This window comes from Natator depressus, chromosome 3 (genome assembly GCF_965152275.1).
Source record: "Natator depressus isolate rNatDep1 chromosome 3, rNatDep2.hap1, whole genome shotgun sequence".
Lineage (NCBI taxonomy): Eukaryota > Metazoa > Chordata > Testudines > Cheloniidae > Natator > Natator depressus.
Window position 1 is genome coordinate 203,406,409 of NC_134236.1, and position 23,995 is coordinate 203,430,403.

The 23,995-nt window shown below is 44.1% G+C and overlaps 1 protein-coding gene across 1 annotated transcript; it reads left to right on the plus strand.

Annotated features, from left to right (window-relative positions):
- The first annotated feature begins 1,601 nt into the window (after window positions 1–1,601).
- On the plus strand, window positions 1,602–23,728 carry SEC23B (SEC23 homolog B, COPII coat complex component). Its single transcript, XM_074949727.1, has 20 exons — window positions 1,602–1,718; window positions 5,226–5,461; window positions 7,420–7,477; window positions 8,214–8,300; window positions 9,222–9,458; window positions 9,883–9,968; window positions 10,717–10,861; window positions 11,786–11,944; window positions 12,818–12,933; window positions 14,404–14,527; window positions 15,566–15,646; window positions 16,149–16,238; window positions 16,832–16,938; window positions 17,126–17,279; window positions 18,789–18,866; window positions 19,170–19,331; window positions 19,829–19,915; window positions 20,665–20,820; window positions 21,653–21,718; window positions 22,911–23,728. The coding sequence occupies exons 2-20, from the start codon at window positions 5,241–5,243 to the stop codon at window positions 22,998–23,000; spliced, it is 2,304 nt and encodes a 767-aa protein (XP_074805828.1). The 5' UTR covers window positions 1,602–1,718; window positions 5,226–5,240; the 3' UTR covers window positions 23,001–23,728.
- Window positions 23,729–23,995: the final 267 nt, after the last annotated feature.

A 23,995-nucleotide genomic window follows, 5' to 3' on the forward strand; every position in this document is an offset into this window, starting at 1 on the left:
CACAGATGAATTTCAGTCTGGGATTCAAAAGGTGATAGCAATCTGTTAGCATGCCACTGAATGTCTTTTTAGGGCTTAACCCAGGTCAACCCTGGGGATCTCTGCTTTTTGTTTCTTAGCTCCAGCCCTTGTGAGAGATGAAAAAAATCCATGTCCATTATTTTTATATCCCTCTTCCAGCATCCAAACGGATGGGACGAGGCCTTCTGCACTACTTTTCCATCCGTGGGTAGGGCAATTAACAAAGCTTTTGTCCTATGATGGCCCACTTAATTTTTGATAGTCCTGCTGGGTGGGCGTGGGTGTATGTGGGGGAGAGTCTGAGTTCACAAGTCAGGCATTTTTATAATTATAAAACAAATTTATATTTTACCTTGTAGGAAGGAATACAGACAAGTGAGGTTAATGCATGCAGAAATTTACAAGCATTTAATAGAGTCTAAACACTAAATACTTTCTTATGAGACTAATACCTATTTTGAACAAAACTAACACAGGTGAGCTGGCTAGGTTTCCAGCTATGAGTTTTGTCAGTTCTTAGCTAATGCATATGACCTTGGCAAGAGCTGGCACCTGGTTTACCAGCACTACAGAGGGCCTTAGCCCTTTGTATACAAACAGTACTGGGATTATTTAGTGGTCACATAGTCCATTAAATAGTATCTCTAAAAGAGTGAAAAATTCCCCTCCTACATCAGGTCTTGAGTCTCCAAAACTGGGTTCAGTCACTGATACCAGTTGTGAGCCTGGCCCTCAGTCTTCCTGCAGACACCCACCATCACTGCGTGTGTTTTGTTAAACATGACTTCTCCGTTGTTTTATAGCCATCTCTATAGCATCTATTGGGATGGTGTCAGAATATCTATTCCACCCCACAGGTTTCCCATTTGTCTTGGTGTTTGTGCTGACTTTGTCTGGGCCACCCCACATTGCCTGGATCCTCTGTTCAGTGTCAGGGCCTGGGGCAATTTGTGGGGTGACATTTTGTCGCCATGTAAGGATGCTTTGGTACAAGATGTGGACACACGTTTTGACGTGAGAAAGGGGCCTTTGAATGCGCGGCTTGTTTAACACGACAGGGCCAAGGGCGAAGGAGGCTTTTAAGCGGCACGGGGCAGCGAGGCTTTGATGTGAATGTTGGGTGTCACTGCACTCGGAGTCGGGGTGACGGTTTGTGCCAGGAGGCGGGCACCCTCGGCGCTGGCACGGCGGGGTGGCGAGGTGAGCACGTTTGCTGTGTGGTCTCCACCTCAGGGGGGGCGAAGGGAGAGGTGGCTCGGTGAGGGAACCTCAGGGGAGCCACACCATGCCCAGGGCACAGAGAGCTGGCTGGCTGGGGGATGCCCACATCACCAGGACTCACAGCTGCCCTCCCCGCTTCCACCCCCATCCGCCAGCGCCCACTGGAAGGGCGAGTCAGCGCTAACCCCGCAAGGCCCCGCCCACGACTGGGAGCCTCATGGAGGCCGCCCGCCATATTGGATGCGGGCGGAAGCCCGTAACGAGGAGCGTGTGCCCTCCGCTGAGATGGCGACAGCAGCCGTGCAATGGTGCCGCCATCTTGGGCAAGGGCAATGTAGCCGGCGAGGCGCCCGCGCCGCCATCTCGCTGTCGGGCAGCCCCGCCGCTGAGCTGGCCTTTCGGGCGCGGGCGCTGCCGGGACACGGATCGTCGGGCGCTGCGAAGCGGAGCCGGCAGAGCCACAGGACCGCGGGCAGGTGGGTGCTCGGGGGCGGCGGGAGGGCAGATCCCGCCAGGGCCCCCCCCGGTGCTGAGGCTGGGGAGGGGAGGAAATGGGAGAGGGGGGGTCCGCCAGGGCGGGAGGGTTCCCCGGGTGAGGGGAGGGGGCGACGGCTCCCCCCGGGCCAGTGGGGGAAGGTGCCAGGGGAGGGAGGGGTCCCCCGGGTCAGGGGAGGGGGTCCCCCAGTGGGGGATGGGGCGAAGGGGGTCCCCCGGGTCTGGGGAGGGGGTTCCTTTCCAGTGGGGGATGGTGCGAAGGTCCCCAGTGGGGGAAGGGGTGCGGGGGTCCTGTGGGTCAGGGGAGGGGATTCCCCCAGTAGGGGATGGGGTGAGGGGGCGAGGGAGATCCCCTGGGTCAGGGGAGGAGGTCCCCCCAAGTGGGCGATGGGGCAAGAGAGTCTCCTGGGTCAGGGGAGGGAGTCCTGCCAGTCGGGGGATGGGGTGAGGGGGTCCCCCAGTGGGGGGTGGGGTCAGTTTCCCCAGGCCACTGTAGGAGGGGAAAGGGCCCCACTGTTGCTTTTGGGGCTGCCGCCTCTACGATTGGGGACCTGAGTAGGGCTGCTGGACCTGTCCAGGTTCCCCAGTATTGTCCCGTTTCTGAGGTCACTGCCCCGGGAATCTGTCGGGGTGTTCGGTGCTCGCTGCCCAGCTTGATGTGCTCAGGATCATCCTGAATATTGTGGGGGTTTTGTACTTCGGAGGTGGCAACCCTAGGGCTCAGAGAACGGGGGGAGGATCCCCTGGGTCTCTGTTGTGGGCAGTGAAGGAGGGACAAGGACCCCCACATCACGGATTCCCCCACTCTGGGTGGAGGTTGGTGTGAGGCCACTGTGTTGCTGTTGGAGTGGGATGGGGGAGTCTCCCCCAGTATGGGGTTGGCATGAGGGGCCCTACTTCTCTCTTTCACAGAGGAAACAGCTAAAATTTCTCCTTTTTAAAAAATGTTGCCCTGATCTCACTCTCTAACTAACACCCGCAGTTCAACAAACTTCACAAAGACCTTCTGAGAACATCTTGGCTACAGGCCACATTTAAAACTAAAGAGGCAAGGCGTTCCTCTATTAACCCAGGATTAGCTAACTTCTTTACGTCAGGATTAGTCAATTCCGTCAGCTCCTGTTTTGTGATGCTGTCAGCCTGCCTATCTGACTCACAAGCTCTGCTCAGCACAGGGACCCTGGTGAGGGTGTCATGATGTTTAGATGCAGCTGAGTGGCTCATGGGAGAGAGCTCTGAACCCTGGGGATGGGGTTGTGTGTTGAGCACTTAGAGGAAGTAGTACTGTGTAGAGGGTTTGAGGATTCCTCCTCACATCCTCAACTGTAAGACCAATGCAAAGAATTTATTTAGTTTCTCCGCAATTGCCTTATTGTCCTTGAATGCTCCTTTAGCATCTCGATCGTCCAGTGGCCCCACTGGTTGTTTAGCAGGCTTCCTGCTTCTGATTTACTTACATTTTTTTTTTTGCTATTTTTTGAGTCTTTGGCTAGCTGTTTTTCAAAAATTTTTGGCCTTCCTAATTATATTTGTACACTTCATTAGCTAGAGTTTATGCTCCTTTCTATTTTCCTCATTAAGATTTAACTTCCACTTTTTAAAGGATGCCTTTTTGCCTCTCACTGCTTCTTTTACTTTGCTGTTTAGCCATGGTGGCTCTTTTTTGGTTCTCTTACTATGTTTTTAATTTGGGGCATACATTTAAGTTGAGCCCCTATTATGGTGTCTTTAAAAAGTTTCCATGTGGCTTGCAGGGATTTTACTTTTGGTACTGTACCTTTTAATTTCTGGTTAACTAACCTTATTTTTAGTTCCCCTTTCTGAAATTAAATGCTACAGTGTTGGCCATTGACCATTAACATGTATATGGATCCTAACAGGTACTGATATGGTCTTGCTTTTGAGCGGGTCTGTATTTTCTGGGATGCCTCAAGGATGGAGGGCAGTTTCTTATGTGTCGTGAAGGTGCTCTCATATGGGGTTCCCCAGGATTTCATCTTGTCTTGTCTTGTTCAGTGTGTATGTGGTGCTGGTAGACAGTTTGGTAAGGCAGCAGGAATGATGATTTCTTCAGTATGCTAAAGGAACTCAGCGCTCTTTCCATGCCATGTCTTCTGTAAGATGTCATCAGGCAAATTATTCTCTGACGGAGATTGGGACATGGATTCACATTAGGGTGACTGACACGCAACCCAGCTGTGACTCAGAGAATGCTTATACTGGGTATGAGGGAGACATTTCTTCTGTCTGCATCTCTGCTTAATGTTTGTGTCTGTGGTTGGTTTTTAAATGCACCTGAGGATGTTTTTATCTCCACCACTGCTACTGGAGTCCCAGACGGCAGTGGTGGTCAAATGTATTTCCTACCTGCCCTTGTTGAGGATGTTGTGTCCTTTTCCTTTTGGATACAGACTTTGGCCTGATTAGCCATGCTTGTGTCACCTGTAGGATCGATTATTGCAATGCACTTTACATGGGTCTTCTCCTTGCAGCCAGTGCAGAATCTCACATCTCACATAGGGATTTCACATAGGGACCACGTTACACGATGCTCCATGATCTGCATGGCAACCAGTGATTTCCAGGTGAAACAGCACCTTACATTTCTACCTTGAAAGCCCTAAATAGTTTGGGGTCTTTTTGTCTCTTGCTGCCACAGAGCAGAGATCATCTGAAGTGCTCAGGCTAACAGCTCCCTTTCCTGCTACAAACAGGGGAGGGCTGGCAGCAAGATGTCCTCTGTGAAAGGTCCTGCGTTCTACAACTTGCTTCTTCCTTTGGTCCACACACATTCTCATTTGGTGACTTTCAGGCTGTATTGCAAGCCTGACCAGTTTTCTCCAAGCCTTCCATGGGGTGGCTTGCAGCCCAGTCAGCACACAGCTGCAGCCCACGTGACATTCTCAGGGTCATACAGGTAGTATATATACTGTGTGTTACGTGGGCCGCATTCACAGACAGAGCTGCATAGGTGGCCCACAGTAGTAAATGGGTTGAGAACCACTGGTCTGGAAGCTGTGAGGCTGAGGTCGGCAGCAGAGTTGGGGAACTGGGGTGTTTACCGCAAAGAGATGCTCATGCTTAATGGGGAGTAATCTTGTGTGAGGGTGAGGTCTACCTGCAGCATTTGGGATCTGCTGATTTCAGTTGGCTCTTAAATGTTGGTAGCTTGGCCAGAGCACTGGGTGAGAGCTTAATAGATGTGGATGTACTCATACTGGCTCATTTTATTGTGGGATTGGCTAATTTCATCATGTAGGGCCTGATCCTGCAGTGGCTTGTGTATGGACTGTAACTTACTCGTGTGAGTAGTCCCACTGATGGGTGTCCATCTTTGCAGAATTTCCGACTTTTGATGGTATTCTCTTTAGGGCTGGAATCTCGTCATCTTGTGTTTATCTGCCAAGTGATAACTCCCTTGTCGTGCTGTCGCTCAAGTGAGTGGTTCCTGAATGAACATGTGTCATATCGGTTGTCCTTTCTTTCAGAACCTTGAAGATTCCATGGCGACATATCTGGAGTTCATTCAGCAAAATGAAGAGCGAGACGGAGTGCGTTTCAGCTGGAACGTGTGGCCTTCCAGCAGGTTGGAGGCTACAAGAATGGTCGTACCCTTGGCCTGTCTACTGACTCCCCTGAAAGAACGTCTAGACCTGCCGCCTGTACAATATGAACCAGTGCTTTGCAGCAGGCAGACTTGCAAAGCAGTGCTCAACCCGCTTTGGTATGAATTTCTGACTTAACTCTAACCTCTGAACGTTAACATTGGATGGAAATAGAGCTTATCACAATCTGTTTTCCCTGATCTCCATCCCTTTCCTTCCCCGTCTCTCAGTCCAGGGCCTGTCCCAAGAGACCCTTCAGATTAGGTGTCCTGAAATTTTTCAAACACTTGCACATGTAGTGATAAGTAAAGAATGCCAGTCTGCTAGTCCAGGCTGCCAGAATGAGAAGGAAGCAGAAATGGGTTGGAGAGGCAAATGGTTATCCGAGCTCGGGGGTCAGCGATTCAAGGGAAGCCAGCACTGATGTGCAAATAGCTACGTATATCTAATCACTGAGACGTTGCCCTTGTGTAATGTTAGTATGCTGTGCACCTTAAACTGAATGAAAAGCATGCCTAGCACCTAGAGGCTGCAATGATGGGCATATTAGTCGAGCCCTGCGCAGATACAAAATTGGTCTCTGCATCCAACCCACAAGCCACAACAGTGGTCCATGGATATCCACATCTGCGGATATAAAGCAGTTATCTGTGGATTTGCAGGGCTCTACATATTAATTAGGGCCAGGAATGTCTGAAGAGACTGGTCTCTGTGCTTTTGGTGGCAAAATGGGAATTTGAATCAACACTGTAATCCTCCTGGATGTAGGTGAGGTTTGATGTAAGTAGAAAGGTTTTGTTTGTGCGTGTGCTTTTATTTTAGGGGAGGAAACACTTTCCGTGTTCTCAAACTCCCATGATGATCTTATGGACCTGTGTGTCTTCTGACAAGTATTGGGAGGAAGGTGTTGCCAATGAGATCAACAGGAAGTGTGATTGTAAAGGAAGGCTAGAGAAGGGGTAGGCAACCTATGGCACGGGTGCCAAAGGCGGCATGTGAGCTAATTTTCAGTGGCACTCACAATGCCTGGGTCTTGGCCACTGGTCTGGGGGGCTCTGCATTTTAATTTAATTTTAAATGAAGCTTCTTAAACATTTTTAAAACCTTATTTACTTTACATGCAACAATAGTTTAGTTATATATTATAGACTTATAGAAAGAGACCTTCTAAAAACGTTAAAATGTATTACTGGCACGCGAAACAAATTAGAGTGAATAAATGAAGACTCGGCCCACCGCTTCGGAAAGGTTGCCGACCCCTGAGCTAGAGGAAGGAGAGCACATCCCAGTGTTACTGTACTAGTCTTCACGCTGTAAAATTACAGGGGCCAAGGGGGTCAAGCTTTCTGGAGCAGGGAACCATCATTTTGTTTGTACATCCCTTGCACATTAGGGTCCTGCTCCAAGACTGTGGGTCCTAGATCCTGCTGCAATACAAATAATAAATAATAGTAATATTCCACTGACTTGTGGCATCTGTTAACTATCAGCTAGTTACGCGTTGGGAGCAAAAACACCAACCCCAAAACACAGGCAGAAAATTGAGAGGTGACTTTATTCCGGTGTAAGGACCTTCCCGGGGAGAATATACTGGGTACTAAAAGGCTCTTTAACCTAGTGGAGAAAGGCAGAACAGGAACCCAAAGTCAGACAAATTCAAATTAGAAGTAAGGCACAGATTTTTAACAGTGAAAGTGGTTAACCATTGGAACAAACTACCGGGCGAAATGGTGATGCCTTTCTGAACTAGATGCGTTATGTTCTCTTGATGTCTTCAGATCAAACCTTGATGTCTTTCTGGCAGATATTCTGGTAGTCAGACACAAGTTATTGAGCTCAATATAGGGGTAACTGGGTGACATACTGTGGCCTGTGTTCTACAGAAAGTCGGACTAGATCTACTGGTTCCTTCTGGCTTTAAAATCTGTGAATCTGAGGTCCTTTAACTCGGTCATTAAAATTAAGAAAATATATTGAGTGTTTTTATTTTCTTTCATCTCAACTGTAAAGCCTGGTAGGTGTTTGGCTATAAAATTGATACCTTTGAACTAAATGTTCTACCTTTCTTTTCTTCTAGCCAAGTTGATTATCGTGCCAAGCTCTGGGCCTGTAACTTCTGTTTTCAGAGAAACCAGGTAGGTTGGAAAAGTGCTTCACTTTCTCATTATCTTCTCTATCCACTTCATGCTCTCTTCATTGAGTATTCAATTGATAGCGTTCTCTAGCGAAGGGTAGTAAAATAAGTAGAAATTTCTGCTAATGAGACCCTTCCCCATGGCCTCTTTCTCTTGGTGCATCCAGCTCAGCATTTCTTTTTACTCAGTGTGATGTAAAAGCAGTGGAATCTCATCTCTTCCAGTCTTGGTTCAGTTTTGCCAGTGGCTGTTTGCCAGCGCATGTGCTACAGGCAGCTGATCTGTAGTTATTTTTGTGCCTTACATTTTCATCATATTCTTTGTGCATGTTGAGGCCAGGGCTCATCATTGTCTTTTGTTCTTCTGAGTATGAAAGTTGCTGTGCTGGAAGTGGATGTCTGCTGTCAGAAACGCTGTGTATCATCTGACTAAACGATTTTCAGTTGCTTTCTAATTGAATTATGCTTCAGACCTATACACATGCTGCTAACCACCACTGCTGTCCATTCATAATGAAAAGCATTGAAGAACCAATGCTGCATTTTATTCAGGTAAAAGAGTTTGCTGCTGTATCAGGAAATAAGCAATTGAGCAACACGTACTTGAATTCGAAAGCTTTCCTCCCTTGTACATCATCCAGCCTTCATAATGCAGGAGATATACCTGCTGTTGTACATTTCTTCAAATAACCTGCACAGTTAACTTGCTTTTTCTAATCCTTGCTTCTCATTTTCAGTTCCCTCCAGCGTATGCAGGCATATCCGAAATAAATCAGCCAGCAGAACTTATGCCTCAGTTTTCCACAATCGAATACATAGTGCAGGTAAGTGCATCATGGTCAAGCTTGGGATTCTCAGAAAACATTTGAAACACATATGTATGCTGTAAGATTATTTAAGATAACTTGAATAAAGTCTTTTCATGAGCAAAATGCAGTTGGACTTTAGGTTAATTAAGCACAGTTTAAACTCCCTGCTGTTTGTCTGATCTCTTGGGTTAAGCCATTCATTTTTAGCTTTTTAATTTAAATAGGTTTCCTCTAAAAATCTGTGTATACAATTTTCATGTGAAGACTGGAGAGTGGAAATGTTTAGCATCCAGGTTCTCTATTTTAATTAAATAGAAGCCAAAAAAGCCATATTCTAAGCATTTGTCTACACTTGGAAATTGACCGGAATAGCTATTCTGCAGTAGCTGTTCCTGAATAACTCCATGTGCAGACATCCTTATTCCAGGACAAGAGTGCCTTGTTCTGGTTTAGTTTAACCCATTTCAGAATTAATCTGTGTGTAGACAAGCCCTTAGTCTTGTTGTTATAGACTGTGGCCCAATCCTGCCAACCCACTGAGCAGTGGGTCTCTAAAACCAGTTTCATAGTTCAAATAAGTCAATGGAGAGGTAAGTGTCTCCCAGGTCTTTGTCCTGCCTGCATTGTGCTTTGTTCTTGATGCCTCCAGTCATGAGAAAAGGTGACCATCTTTTGCTGATCCAGTTGCGGATCTGTTTTAGCTGTTCTCTATCGTTCAGGAGGAGCGCTGTGATATTCCCGAAACAAGATATTTTAACTTGCTGACTTTTAATGGATATTTGTGAGTGAAAGACATAAGAGTTTTCTTATTTCTATAACCATTGTGATTAAAATATTTTGTTTCATTATGAGAATTCCCAGCCCAAGGAGGGTGGGCAGTATGTGTCACTGAGAGCATATACAGATTCATAGTAAACCTTTTTCTTTCCACAACAGAGAGGTGCCCCAACCCCACTGATCTTCCTTTACGTTGTTGACACGTGTCTGGAAGAGGAAGACTTGCAAGCATTGAAGGAATCCCTGCAGATGTCCTTGAGTCTGCTGCCTCCAGATGCACTGGTGGGGCTGATCACATTTGGCAGAATGGTCCAGGTTCATGAACTGAGCTGCGAAGGAATCTCCAAGAGCTATGTTTTCAGAGGGACCAAGGACCTGACAGCTAAGCAAATACAGGTATGTTCTGCCTTCTCTTCCTACACTTAATCTAACATGTAAGTCCATTTAGGTCTCTTATCACATTCCCCCCTTTTCAAACTCTTGGCTTGTAGAGAGCAAATAGGAAGGATGGTCTAGTGTTTAGGGCACGAACCTTAGGGAGACCTGGGTTCAATTTCTTGCTCTGCTGTAGACTTCCAGTGTGACCTTGGGCAAGTCACTTAACCTGTCTGTGCCTTGGTTTCCCCTGTGTGTTAAATGGGGAGAATAGCAAACTCACAGAGGTGTATGAGGATAAATACATTAAAGAATGTGAAGCAGTTAGATACTAGGGGAAGAGGGGCTAGATAAGTACCTCGGATCGGTAGCTAGATAGTAAATAATAGATCTGATGTTTAAGTAATCAAGTTTATCCTTCCCACCGCTTCCCTCTGTCCTGTAGGATATGCTGGGTCTTACAAGGCCTGTGGTACCCGTTCAGCAGGGAAGACCTCTTCAGCCTCAGGAACAGCCACCTATTTCAAGCAGGTAAGTGGCTCAGTGAAACACACTATCCCAGAAGGGCAGGACAGAGCCCATGTTCACATTATGACTTGTAGGACCCAAGCCCCTAAATGCGGGTTTCTTAAAGAGAATCCTTTGTAAGATGGCTTGAGTTCTCTCATTGCAATAACTTGTTTACAATTGTAGATCTATATTGATGGGGTTTATTTGAGCAGCCTATAGTGCTTTCATAATGTCTGTTTCTTACAGACTCCAAAAATAGCACCATCCATGCTGGATTTCTATATGGAGCCAGCATTTGAAAACTTATTACTTAAAGTGTAAGCAGAGACTGCCTTTTTATTCTGTGTTTGTACAGTGCCTAGCACAATGGGGCCTTGGTCTATGACTGGGACTCCTAGGCACTAATGAAATACAAATAATAATATTGTAAAAGTCGAGCAGAATAATGAATTATTAGAAAACAGCGGGAGTTTGTTTCCAGATTAAACTGTTTTTCCCTGTGTTGGGTCCTAGCTCATGTGCTCTCTGTCACTCACTCACTCATAAAGCTCTTGTTCCGTGGCCAGTTCTCTTGTGCATTTTGGTGGAGTAGCTTTTCCAAGTCCTCATGCTTTGTGCTCTTTGTATCTTGCTCTGATCAAATTGTTTATCTGTTCCTTGCGCCTGTTTTGAAAACTTCAGGTGTAAGAGGTGCATTACTTTGATACAGTTTTTGGCAGCAAAGACCAAACCAATAGGATTTATAATTGTTCATTTTGAATTCTTGCAGGTTCCTGCAGCCCGTACAGAAGATTGACATGAACCTGACAGATCTTCTTGGGGAACTACAGAGGGACCCGTGGCCAGTGACTCAGGGAAAGCGACCCTTGCGATCAACTGGAGTAGCTTTGTCAATTGCTGTTGGTTTATTGGAGGTAATCCTAATTCACTCTTAATGTGAGATTACCTGGTAAAATTAAAATCTTATGGGATTATGCTGTGCTTGGCCAGTATGTCTCAGTATTTGAAAGACTTGGTCTGTGGCCTGATTGTGTATCAATAGGGTTCATGGTCCATTTTGGTCAATTTCACGGCTAGAGGATTTTAAAATTAGTTAATTTCATGTTTTCAGATGTTTACATCTGAAATTTCATGGTGGTGTAACCAGGGGGGTCCTCGCCCAAAAGGTGGTCAGGGTGGGGGTGGGTCGCAAGGCTATTGTCGGGGGGTCGTGGGATTGCCACCCTTACTTCACAGCCAGAGACAAGAGGACGCGTTTTTTACGGCCATGAATTTGGTAGGGCCTTACATATCAGACGTGAGTGTAGTTTGTCACATCCCTTAACTTTTGAAATACCTACTCAATTTTGTTATGGGAAAATGACCCTACTTGACACCTCCTGGGGTGTGATGTCAGGGATAGTTACGCTTAAATAATATTTGAAAGATGCTTTGTATGAGGGCATTCAGGAATCTCAGAGATATTTACAAACAATATTTGGCTTTCAGATGCATCAGAGCCTCACTGCATCTCTGTGGAATCATACACTGGTTTTGTGGATAGATCACCTGAGGCATAGGGGGGAAGATGGGAGCAGATACAGTCCTGCTTCCTGGGGTGGGAGCATGAAATCTGACCTCCCCTTGTTTAGAAATTGACAGCGGAGCATCAGTCCCCACTATTCCATGTCAAGAAGGCAGGAATTATTTTTTAAGGGAGCACCCAAACACCCCCATCATAATCAGCCCCCTGACATGCTAGGTGCTGTACACAGAGGTAGACAGACCTTGCCCCAAAAAGTATATTAAAAGTATTGCTGTCCTTTAATCTCTAAAATAAGGCTTTAATTTTATTTTAGGGCACATTTCCAAACACAGGGGCCAGAATAATGTTGTTTACAGGCGGGCCACCGACACAAGGGCCCGGCATGGTGGTAGGAGACGAACTGAAAACCCCCATTCGTTCCTGGCATGACATAGAGAAGGACAATGCACGGTATATGAAAAAGGCCACAAAGGTAGGTCTTGCTGTCTGCTAAAGCAAAGACACTGCTTCTGCTGCACAAACGATGTCGTGGACCTGCTGGGTAAAACTGGTTTGGGTGTTACGGTATATGTGGTGGCAACACAGTTTTGCCAGCTCATGGCTCTAAGCCACCCCTAGGGAACCAATAGCTAATCCTAGATCTTTATTGGTGAGCTGCACTTCACCTTACTAACCTCTTTGTGCGACTTTACTAGTGACAAGCACGCTGCTTCTTTGTGGCCCTGAGGCCTGTATGCCCAGACATGGACCTGGGTCTCCGTCAGATACAGATGCTGCTTTTATTACCTAGGTCAAGGTATAAGGCCGGGTTCTGTTCCACCAAGTCCCAAACAAGGCTAAGTCCCTCAGTCCTAGTCTGCATCCAGCACAGGTCTTTCTCCAGAGAGCAAGAAGGTATTTTAGCATGTCTTCCTCAACCGTTCGGAGGGCAGAAGGATCCGACCCTCAGTTCCAGGAGTATCCTAACCCCTCTTCTCTTCCTGGCAAGAGAGCGCATTTGCGTCTCCTGCTGAGAACCAGTCAACCTCCAAATGCCTCCTGGGTCTTCTTGACACATAGCTAAGTGGTTAAAACGTGCTGCATTTACTCTGAATGTACAGTGCAGTTTGGAGATGAAAACAAAGGTCATAGAAGTGAAACGCAAGCAAGCTCTAATGCAGTGCTCGTTGTGTATTGTGGCTCTGGGATTTGGGGCCCTTACTTTAGGGGTGGTATGTCACCATTAAAATAGAACATGCTTTCCCAGGGGCAAATTCCTGCTTTGGCCCCAGCTGTAGAACCCAAGGAAGTCCTTACCTGCCTGTTGGAATGTTTTAAAAACTCTGCGTGCCCTTTGTCTCCACAGCACTACGAGGTTCTAGCTAATCGCACAGCAGCCAACGGCCACTGCATTGATATCTACGCCTGCGCTCTTGATCAGACTGGCCTTTTGGAGATGAAGTGTTGTGCAAACCTCACTGGGTATGTCCTCAGCCCTGAGCAGTGAGCAAGCATGGCCCTGTCTTTTGGGGGGGAAGAGTGGGATAGGAAATGATTAGTTTGATATAAATGTATGGAGGTGAAAATTGTTGTCATTTCTCTGATTCTAAGCATTAGCAGTCTGATCTTGTGTCTGTTGTATTCAATGGCAAAGTTGCCCTTGACTTCAGTAGTGCAGGGTCGTACTTCAGGGCAGCTTGTATGGGATGAATTTTGATGCAGTCAGTGGCAAAGCAGATGTCCTGTTTAGAGAAGGGTGATTTAATGTTTTAACCAACTCCTAAACCCTGGATGCAGTCTTTTTCTACAAACACGTTTTATTTCACTGAGACTTAGCAAGGACACTTCCAGAGAGGAGAGTTGAAAAACAGATTAAGCAGTCACATGATGAGCAGTGGCATTATGAGCATAATGTTAAGTGCTTGTTAATCCTGCACTGTGTCATGCAAAATGAAATTTTCTGCAGGTACCAGGAGGGCTTGGTTATGGGCTTGGTGCTAAGGCACTGGATTGAATTTGCTTCAGGGTAGTAGCAGAATTATAATTTCTTACGGATGCTAGGCCTCTCTGGAGTCAAGAAGCCAGTGCCAAGAGTCATTTCAATCCCTAGTGGGCATGTATCCCCAGTCCAACCATCATCATTTGCACTGAGTAGCACCCTTGCTGGTGGCATTTGCAGAGGTGCCAACCACTACATGGATTATTGTAGGGACTGCCTGTCTCTTTAATCTGCCAGTTGAGATCTACTGGGCCAGTTATCTGGAAGGTCCCTATGCTCGTCTTTCTGGAGGCAAGGTGTTTTCGATAGAAGACTCTTAGCTCTAGAATTCTTCCCTTCCTTGGTGTGATAGACCTTCAGTCTGTGCTATTAGGCCCTATCCATTTACTTGGGCTTTTTCTGAGGAGGTGAGTTAATTAGAAGAGGATTTAGTTGGTGGTTGTTTGTGGGTTGGGGACTTCTGTAATGTGTCAAGCATCATCACTGCTACGGCATCAAGTAGTTTATGAGTTAGGCGCACTGCATGCATTGGAAAATAAACAGATAAAGACAGAACTACCCTCCAGCCCTAGAATGAGGTTTCCCCAATCTCCATTCTAGCACACAGATGGGGAAGACTGCACTGCCATTGCAAGAACTGTTCTGTGGCCAAACGGACAACTCCCTGGCTGTCAATCTAACCCCTTTCATAAACACTTACTGTACTTTCCATTTTTGTGTTAACCCAGAACTTGCTCCTTTGTGCCCTGCCCCTGGGGGTGGTGCCAGCATGTTCAGATTTGAGGATTGGAATGCATCCTTCTTGTAGCTAGTTCCTTACTTTGCAATTCGCCGTGGAAACTTTTAAAAAGTCTGTCTGTCTGTGTGGTGGGAGAAGGGTAGGAGAGAGACATCTTTTGCAATTCCGTTCCAGTTACTTGTTGTTTAGTTCCCTTGTCATTTTCCCTTCCCAGGGGTCACATGGTGATGGGAGACTCTTTCAACACTTCTCTCTTCAAGCAGACGTTCCAGCGGGTGTTTAGCAAAGACTTCAATGGAGAATTCCGAATGGCGTTTGGTGCTACGTTAGAAGTGAAGGTGAGAGATAGGGCGCATTAAACAGAACAAACAGATAAATCAGTAAAGAGCACTCCGATGTAACAGATTGTTAAATAGTTGGTTCTGTCTAGGATGTAAACAATGAAATACTTAAGCTTACTTTGCAACATGCAACATTTTAGTGAGTTATTGTAAATTTCCAGTGGCTCTTAGTGATGGAAGCAGCAGCCAGAGAGAGTGTATGTTTTGAAACCAAGCCTGTTTGGAGGGAATTCTAAGATCCTGACACTTAGTATCTAACCTAACTCCTTAGCCTTCCAAGCTGTTCCATGCAGGCAGATCCCTGCACTTGGTGCTGAGCCCCACTGACTTGAAGCATCCATGTCCCTTGGGCTGCTGGAAGGGAGGAGCTTTCTCTCTGGTCCCATGTTTGAGCCTGTTGAATAGTGAGTGGCTTGGGCTCTGCTGCTCTCCTCTTCCCCTGCCTCCATTTTTGGTGTTGTCCTCCCCACGCTGAATAGCTCCAGTGCTTGCCCAGGCTATTGCAGCCAGGCAGCAGAAGAAAGAAATTGACCATTTTTTGTCACTTTCACAGACAATGGATTTTTTGGGGTGTTTTTCCTTAGGGAAAGCTTAATCTTTGCAGAGATGAATGGCTTGGCCCTACTTGCCCTAACTTGTCAAGGACAATTTCCTACTCCCACAGGCAATTGTGGGCTTGTGGTTTTTGTCTGAAATCTGATTATGTAGATCAGAGGTTCTCAAACTCTAATCGTGGTGCGGCGTTCAGAGATACAGTCACGTGGGCTACATTTCCTCCCCTTCATGATTGCACAGCATCCCTGTGGCAACTGCAACAATAGCTGCCGTGGAAAATTAGTGGATGTGGTTTAACTGTCTTTTAATGTAACTTAGCAGCTGGAAAGGAGGAGGAGAAGGCAGCCCCGTGTGACCCGCCAGGTTTCTGCAGAGCAGTTTGGGAACCTCTGATCATCAATGTCTTTTCTGATTAAAGCTGAGCGGCTGTGTACTTTGTGTGACTGATTTGATTTTCAGACTTTTCTGACCCTATTTTAGACTTCTAGGGAGCTGAAAATCTCAGGGGCTATCGGACCATGCGTATCACTAAACGCTAAAGGACCATGCGTCTCTGAAAACGTAAGTTACCAACATGGAAAATCTTTCATAAAGAAGTAAATAAACAGTGCAAAGCCTTTTGGCTAGCCCTGTGATCTGACAGCAATGCTGGGTTCTGTCAAGGAGGAGAGACTGGTTTGGGAGTGTCTTTAGGGTTCATCTCCCCAGGCTAGAGGTAAATTGGGTGCATTGTGGAGGTGACGTGCTCGGTCTTTGAGTGAGGGGTGGGGTCTCCTGCAGGGCTGCTCTTAATGTGTTCCACGGATGGCTGACCAGTGGAAAAAGATGACTGGTGTCCTTGGAGAAGACAGCTGAATCTGGCTTCAGCTGTTACACAGTAAAGCTTTCATTTAATTATTTGTTTTCAAGTTCCCTTTTGGACTTTAACGTGTATCTAGGTGTGAGATGCAGTAGAAGGCACGTGCTGAGTCTTACCTTTGGTCAGAATTTAAAGTGATCTTAACTTATCCTGCACTAGAGAAAAGATCACCACTTTCTTTTTTTTCCTTTGAACCCTCTCCAGGAACTTGGTATTGGAAGTACATGTCAGTGGAAAATCTGTAGCCTGGATCCCAGCTCAACTCTTGCCATATATTTTGAAGTGGTGAATCAGGTCAGTCCAGTTTTTTTCCTCATTCATGTAGAGTTACAGAATACTGTTGTCTATAGTAGCCATCACCTCCCTAGCAGATCCCCGAAGAGTAATTACAATGGTCCCTTTGTAACGTATGAGATATCAATTAACAAGTGTCATATCTAGAAAAAACAGTCTCACACAGACTGCATTCATGCTCCTACTTGCTCTGCTGATGAAAAGCACGATAAGAGCTAAGTGATAAATGTTTTTACCTTGCACAATGACGCTGTTGTTTCTCTTTTCTCTTCCCTACCTGTTATACTTATTCCATGTGCTATTTTTCCACTGTTGTAGGGATGAGAAACTGCTCCCATCCTTTATTGCCCAACTGATGTAGAGCCTGTTAGCAAAGTATCTAATTAACTTGCCACCCCCATTTTTACTCTGGGGTTGCTTAATACTCCTTATATTTTCCAGCAGCCCTGAAAAGTGACCTTCTTGAGCAGCGGGACTGAAGCTTGCAATTATACTCAGGCCTGACGTATAATGCATTGCAGTTCTTTTGCTGTTCTGTAACTCTACCCTATAAACTCTTCATGAGAGTAACACTTTATTCCTCTGTTTTGCAGCACAATGCACCAATACCTCAGGGTGGCAGAGGCGCCGTGCAGTTTGTCACTCAGTATCAGCACTCCAGTACACAGAGACGCATTCGAGTAACCACCATTGCCAGAAAGTGAGCTCCATAGGCCAATCCCTACTGTATTGTTCTTTGATGGCAGAAGCGTTAGTATAATCTGTATTTCTGAATTTTTCCAGCGGTCTGGGTGGATTGGACGCGGGGTGTTTTGCCTGTACAGCGTGATCCAGTTTTTGTACTTGGTAAAGATGAATGTATGTAGCACTAACTTTGCTATTATCAGTTGGGCAGATGCGCAGAGTCAGCTCCAACATATAGAAGCGGCGTTTGACCAGGAAGCAGCTGCAGTGCTAATGGCTCGTCTGGGAGTCTACAGAGCTGAGTCGGAGGAGGGACCTGATGTACTGCGATGGCTAGACAGGCAGCTAATCAGATTGGTAAGTGTGATGGGCGAATCTTGTTGGGTTAAATCTGAAACTGTGTAAACTACTAGGCTCTGTCTACACTTAAAACGCTACAGCTGCGCTGCTGTAGCTCTTCAATGTAGACACTCACTGCAGCGACGGGAGGGGAGGCTATTGCTGTAGTTCTCCACCGCCCTGAGATGTAGTACTTAGATCAACAGAAGAATTCTTCCATCAGCTTAGTGCTGTGTACACTGGGGGATAGCCAGAGCTACAACTCTCAGGGATATAGATTTTTTTCACACCCCTGAGAGACATAGCTGTGCCAATGTAAGTTTCCAGTGTAGACCAGCCCATAAACATCAGCTAGTCCACTACTGATCATTTCAGCAGAATCCTCCAGCTGACGTGATTATATTACAACGCCAGACTGCCTCCAACTTTTCTAGAGGCGCCAAAAGTCCCAGCTGCCGAAATTTCCAGCTATGCCCCAACGGCTTTTAGGGCTGGTCTGTGCTAACAAATTAAATTGACCCAGCTACATCGCTCATGGGTATGAAAAACCTACACCTGGAGTGATGGAGTTAAGCCGACCTAAGTCCCCGGCATAGGTGGTGTTAGGTTGACGGAAGAATTATTCTTTCGATCTAGCTACCGCCTCCTGGGGAGGTAGATTAACTACAGCGATGGGAGAACCCCTCCTGTCACTCTGGTAAGTGTCCATCCTGAAGTGCTACAGCAGTCCAGCAGCAGTGCTGAAGCCGTGCTGCTGTGGCATTTTAAGTGTAGACATAGCTTACAATGCTGCTATGTTGTGTTTGTACAAAAGCCTGTGGCATGTCCAGTTCTGAAAATGTGGGGTCAGTGTAAAATAAAAGTGAATTGAATACTAAACAAATGCGAGGGGCTGGCTACTGCTCTTATTTGCAGTGTTCGTTTGCATATTTCAGTCATTAAAACCATCGATTTTCAATGACGCTGCTGCAGAATATCCAGTCTGCTGTCGCAGAGCCAAGGAACGTTGGGCCAACCAGTGTTTCGTAGCATACAAAACACCTTGGCCATAATGAAGCCTAAGTGATGTGGTATACAAAGCATTAAATGAGAGCCAGCTATCAGATCATAACTGATCCAATAAAAAACATTAATTTCTTGGAAGCAATTTTTTCCCCTTTAGTTATTTTTAATCTGACCTTTGTACTAAGCTTGTGATATGTATTTATATGCTAAAATATGATAAGTGAAGTTGGAGTCCAATCATTATTCCAGAAACAGCCCTGCACATTAGTGACTTAATTAATAATGTGAAAAGAACATAAGTACGGCCATACTAGGTCAGATCAAAGTCCATCTAGCTCAGTATCCTGTCTTCCAACAGTGGCCAATGCCAGGTGCTTCTGAGGGAATGAACAGAGCAGGTTAATTATCAAGTGATCCATCCTGTGTCATCCAGTCCCAGCTACTAGCAGTGAGATGTTGAGACACCACATTGTGTAATGTTTCTCTGTATTATCCGTTGGTAATACGCATTCCTTCCAACAGTGTCAGAAGTTTGGACAATATAACAAGGATGATCCGAATTCCTTCAGACTGTCAGATTCATTTTCTCTGTATCCCCAGGTAAGGACTCCACTTCGCATAGACATGGAGATGTGGAAAAAGGCAGTTACAGGCAGAAATGTCAATAAAACACACAATTATGATTGTCTGATGATTTTTAAATTTGTTGTGATGCAAGTCAACACCCTGGCATGTAGTTAAATGCTGTAAACGATTGGTAGATGAAGCTTCCAAAGAGTTAATTAGAGGAAAGACTTTGGCAGTAACTTATTGTACATTCAAACTGGTCTTGTGAATAGGGAGGTTAAAAAAAAAAAATCCATTGATTTTTCTTTTCTCATTCATCTTTCTATCTAAATGTAGTTTATGTTCCACTTGCGACGATCTCCATTTCTTCAAGTGTTTAATAACAGCCCGGATGAATCTTCCTATTACCGTCATCACTTTGCCAGACAAGATCTGACCCAGTCCCTCATCATGATCCAGCCCATCCTTTATTCCTATTCTTTCTCTGGACCACCTGAGGTAAGTCACTGACTTGCTATGTTGAGCGGAGAGCTTTGGAACAATCCTTAATGGTGTCTAGTCAGTCATCAAAATGGTACTGTTTTATACAAATGGTCCAGCTTGTAGTATGGTCTGCCTTTAATTAAGATAATTATTCAGAAAAATATTTGTATTTCAAAGACAAGGATATTCTTTTAAAATTCTAAAGTTGTGAACATACAGTAAACATAATATTCTTTCGATGAGAGATTCTTGTCCAAGATCATTTCAAATCAAACTCATGTAGTTGAAAAATAGCTTTTCTACACATTATATTTCCTGCAGAAACCTTGATGATTCGTTCCGCGATACTTGTGTCATTGGCTACACTCTGAAATTTGCTTATTCAGACTGATTGGCACTCAATTGATTCTGTTGTGTACTGCTGTAGAACAGTGATCTATTGCACTGAACTTGAAGTTTAATACAGTTCTGAGGGCATCATGGTGACTGACTTCTCATTTTATCTTTCCCAGCCTGTGCTTTTGGACAGCAGCAGCATTCTTGCTGACAGAATTCTGCTGATGGATACTTTCTTCCAGATTGTAATCTACCTTGGTGAGGTACAGTGCAAATCATGTGTCTTTCTCTTGTTACCCTGCACCATTACTGTGTGTGTAAAACGAGCCGTTTGAAAAGCTTGGGCTAGTGTAATGACACCAGTGTTAATTCCCCTGCAATATTGCCTCTAAAGGCATGTCAGTTTGCAATGGCTCAGTTATCTGCTTCTTGTTTTTCGAAGAGATTTGGTCTCCGCGAGAGATATGCACACAGATCTAATTAATGTGAATGTGAGTTGTATGTACACCTGAGTCAAGCAGGAGGAATCATCACTTTCCTGTAATGTTGCAGTTTGAGCCAATCTGCTGTTTTGGTGAAATCTGTTGCGGGAAGGGGTAAATTTGTATGTGAGTGGAGCAGTTGTCAGGTCTCTGTAGCCTTATAAACACTACAAGAAAATGACTACTGCCATGGTATTTAAGTCTTAGTTAAACGAAGAAATAGCAATTTTTAACAATGCTGTGTATATCCCTCATAAATGTATATTTTGATGAACTTTAAACTATTGGTTATTTTCAACAAATTGCTCTTGCAGCTCTACAGAAATAAATGTAGATATTTGGCTGAGTTTCTCATCTTGTTAGCATGTCCTTTATTTGAATTCAGGATTAGACAAATACAAAGTAATTGACTAAATAATAAAAATGTGTTTCCTGTAACATTCTAGTGTTTTAAAGCAGAGACACAAAAGTTACAAAGTGAGGAGTAACGTGGAGACTTCTCTCCTACTTTCTCTCTTTTCCTCCAATAGACGATTGCACAGTGGCGGAAAGCTGGCTACCAAGACATGCCTGAATATGAAAACTTCAAGCATTTACTGCAAGCCCCATTGGATGATGCCCAGGAAATATTGCAGACTAGATTCCCAATGCCGCGTTATATTAACACTGAACATGGAGGCAGTCAGGTACGGCAAAGCCTTATCCAGGAGCACGTGTCTATTAGTTTTGATTGAAGCAAGTTCATAGGTTTAGTAATAAGCTGATTCTGTAGACTAAATAACTTTGCAGTAATTCAACCCTCAAAGTGTACAGCCTATATATCTTTCCTTGTGAGCCCTTACCACTAATAGTTTGTTTTAAAAGTGTAGTTTAGAAATTGTTCATGGGACAGGCCTTTGAAATAAAAGGGTGCAAAAAAGAAAATGGTCAGATGACATACTGCATGGAGAATAAATGATAGTTACGTATCAAAACGTATCTAGCTTAGGTAATACATTCAGTGCAACTTTGTTTGAGTCACACTGGATTAGAAGCCTAGTCCTGGCATTCTCTCTTCCAAAGCCTATGGCAGCATTCATAACTAACAACAAGTGGGAACACTTGTGCCAACAAAAATAGGTATAGTCCATATGCCTCTGGTAATAAGCTATTTAGCTTTATCTTCCTCTTATTCCCTTCTCTGCTTATCACACCCTCTATAAAAGCAGCATAACTGACACATCAGTTAGCAGCAGTAACTGATGTCCAAAAATATTGGTCAAATGTTAGCTTATTACAGTGATCAAGAGATGAAAACCATTGCATCATGTGGTTACCATAGTGATATCCATAATAGCTATTGCATTGGAACTTTAGTGGGACATCAGTTCAAGTTAAATGAGGAAAAAAATATTCTCTAGACAAGGGCCTGAAAGTAAAGGCTAGCCAGACTGCTGTGGTGACCTGAGGTGTGGTGATAAGTCCTGAAGGAGTTGATGTTCTTTATTATTTTTGTAATATTTTGTTTGTTTTTTACAGGCCCGCTTCCTCTTGTCTAAAGTGAACCCCTCTCAGACTCACAATAACCTCTATGCGTGGGGACAGGTGAGTTATGGAGGAGTTACTGCTGTTGGAGGAAGGACAGAAGCATGCATATATAAGATACACATTTTTTAATTTATATTTTCCTTCCCCATTCTATTTGCTTTCTAATCACATAGCATTAGGCTATGAACAATGGCTTGCTTAGTTCCTGTGGGTTGCTTTAGACCTCTCATGCTTCTCCCCTGGCTAGCAACTTTCACAGACATTGATGCCTTGATGATTTGAAATTCTGTCATGTTTTGTGAGGGGAGAAAACATCTCCCTGTAACAATGGATCTAAGAATGGAACTTCTGGGTGTTGGCTCTGATAGTCACAGTATTTAAAAACTCAGAAATGTACAACTCAATTCTGAGGAGCCAGATTTTCTTTATAACCTAGACATACATCGTGTGTTCATTACAGTAAATATCAACTGATTAGAATATACTAGCTAAACTAGATGAACAGGGAACAATTAGATGAACAAAAATAACTTGCACGTTCAGGATAACATTTTCAAACCTGGATGTCTAATGTTAAGCTCCTAATTTTTTTTTAAATTTAAGATCCTAAATAAAGGTAACATGATAATTAGTGGGAACAGTAATCTGCTTGTTGGGTCCTGAGCACCTACAGCTCTTGCTGAATGCAGTGGGAGCTGCCAGAGCTCAGCAACTCTGAAAACCAAGCTACTTTGATTTAGGCTGCACTTCCAAAGTTTCAGGCAGTCAGGTTTGAAAATGTTGGCCACAATATCATCTTGATCTACCCTTCACTAACTGGTCTGATACCATTAGATCACAGCTGGTTTACATTAGTACTCTGGTACTATAGAGTAAAAATATTAATAATAAATGAATCAACTCACCAGGTATAAGTGTACTGCAACTGAATATACAATGTGCTTGGTTTTGTGTCTATTCATTCTTCCTCTACCTTTATGTTGTCTATGTAAACTCTCCGGGGCAGGGATACACAGGTTGCTTCTTGAATAATAAATATTTCACTATGTATTCTTTTGGGAATCCACAGTATGGAATGTTGTTGCTTTTGTTACCAAGCAGCTTCTTCCCAATATATCCTTATGCAATTGATTTAGCAGGCAATTAGGGTAGAGCACTGAAGCCTGATATCCTTTCAGAACAGTCCTAGTGGTAACCATGTTTGCTTTGTTCTTACAGTTATTTACTAATTTATTTTATATTATTGTAGGAATCAGGATCTCCCATCCTAACGGATGATGTTAGTCTCCAGGTGTTCATGGATCATCTGAAAAAGTTGGCAGTGTCAAGTGCATCATAACTTTGACTTAACAAGGAAGTGACCAAAAAAAAAAAGCAAAGAATTACTGGGATCATGGTGACAATTAGTGTGGAAAAACGTACTACATTCCTTTCCCTCTTTGAGATCAAGGCTTTTAAATATTACACAAAATGAATATTCAAGGAGAGTTTTGTACTTAGTTCTTTTAGTTTTTAATTTATTTGTATTCCTTTTTTATGTGATCTCTCTGATCTTTATTTTTTTCATACATTGCAGCCCAAGGATGTTTTAGCTGATATAGATATTAATACATTTTTAGATTAATTTTAATGGCCTGTGTGTAAAATTAATTAAAAAACAGTAACTTGCCTTTTAGCAGCTTCATCAGGGGGACTATACTGATGAAAAATAAAAGTGGAGGAGGAGAGCATTAATATTTAGTGCTGAACTGTGTGTGTGTGTGTGTGTGTGTGTGTGTGTGCGCGCGCGCGCGCTGAGAGGTTGACTTTATCACACAATAAAGTACACTATGAACTTTTTCTTTGTTCTTGAAATCTTAGAATGCTTCATCTTGTTACTTCATTATGTTATGGCTCAGACCTGCTCCTGTATATAGGGTTATGTTGATGAAAAACATAAGGACTCGATCTAAATTACCTTTATTAATTTCCAGCTCTGTTGACTTGCATTGACTTGTAATTACAGGAATTTTAATATTGGCTTTGTTGAATGTAACACTTATTTTATATAGACCAAAAATAACATTTCTTGCCCATAATTGTCACAGAATTTGAGGGTTTTTTTCCAGACTTGTTAATACAACAAGATTTTCTGCATTTCATTTACCCTCTTCAAAACCACTGATATGAGCCAAGAATGAAGAATGTGTCTATAGCTAGATTTCACATCACAAGTGTGTCGCTAATGGTAAGATGCTTTATATAGCTCTGTGTGTAAAATCTAATTTTAACACATGCCACACCTTTGAAATGCAGTCTGCAGACCCCTACAACCCCACACCCCCTTCCCTCCCA

Coding starts and splice junctions, on each gene's coding strand:
- SEC23B (XM_074949727.1), top strand. CDS start 5,241: ATGGCGACATATCTGGAGTTCATTCAGCAAAATGAAGAGCGAGACGGA. Junction 11,945..12,817: donor ATATGAAAAAGGCCACAAAG/GTAGGTCTTGCT, acceptor TTGTCTCCACAG/CACTACGAGGTTCTAGCTAA. Junction 14,528..15,565: donor GTGCTACGTTAGAAGTGAAG/GTGAGAGATAGG, acceptor ACCCTATTTTAG/ACTTCTAGGGAGCTGAAAAT.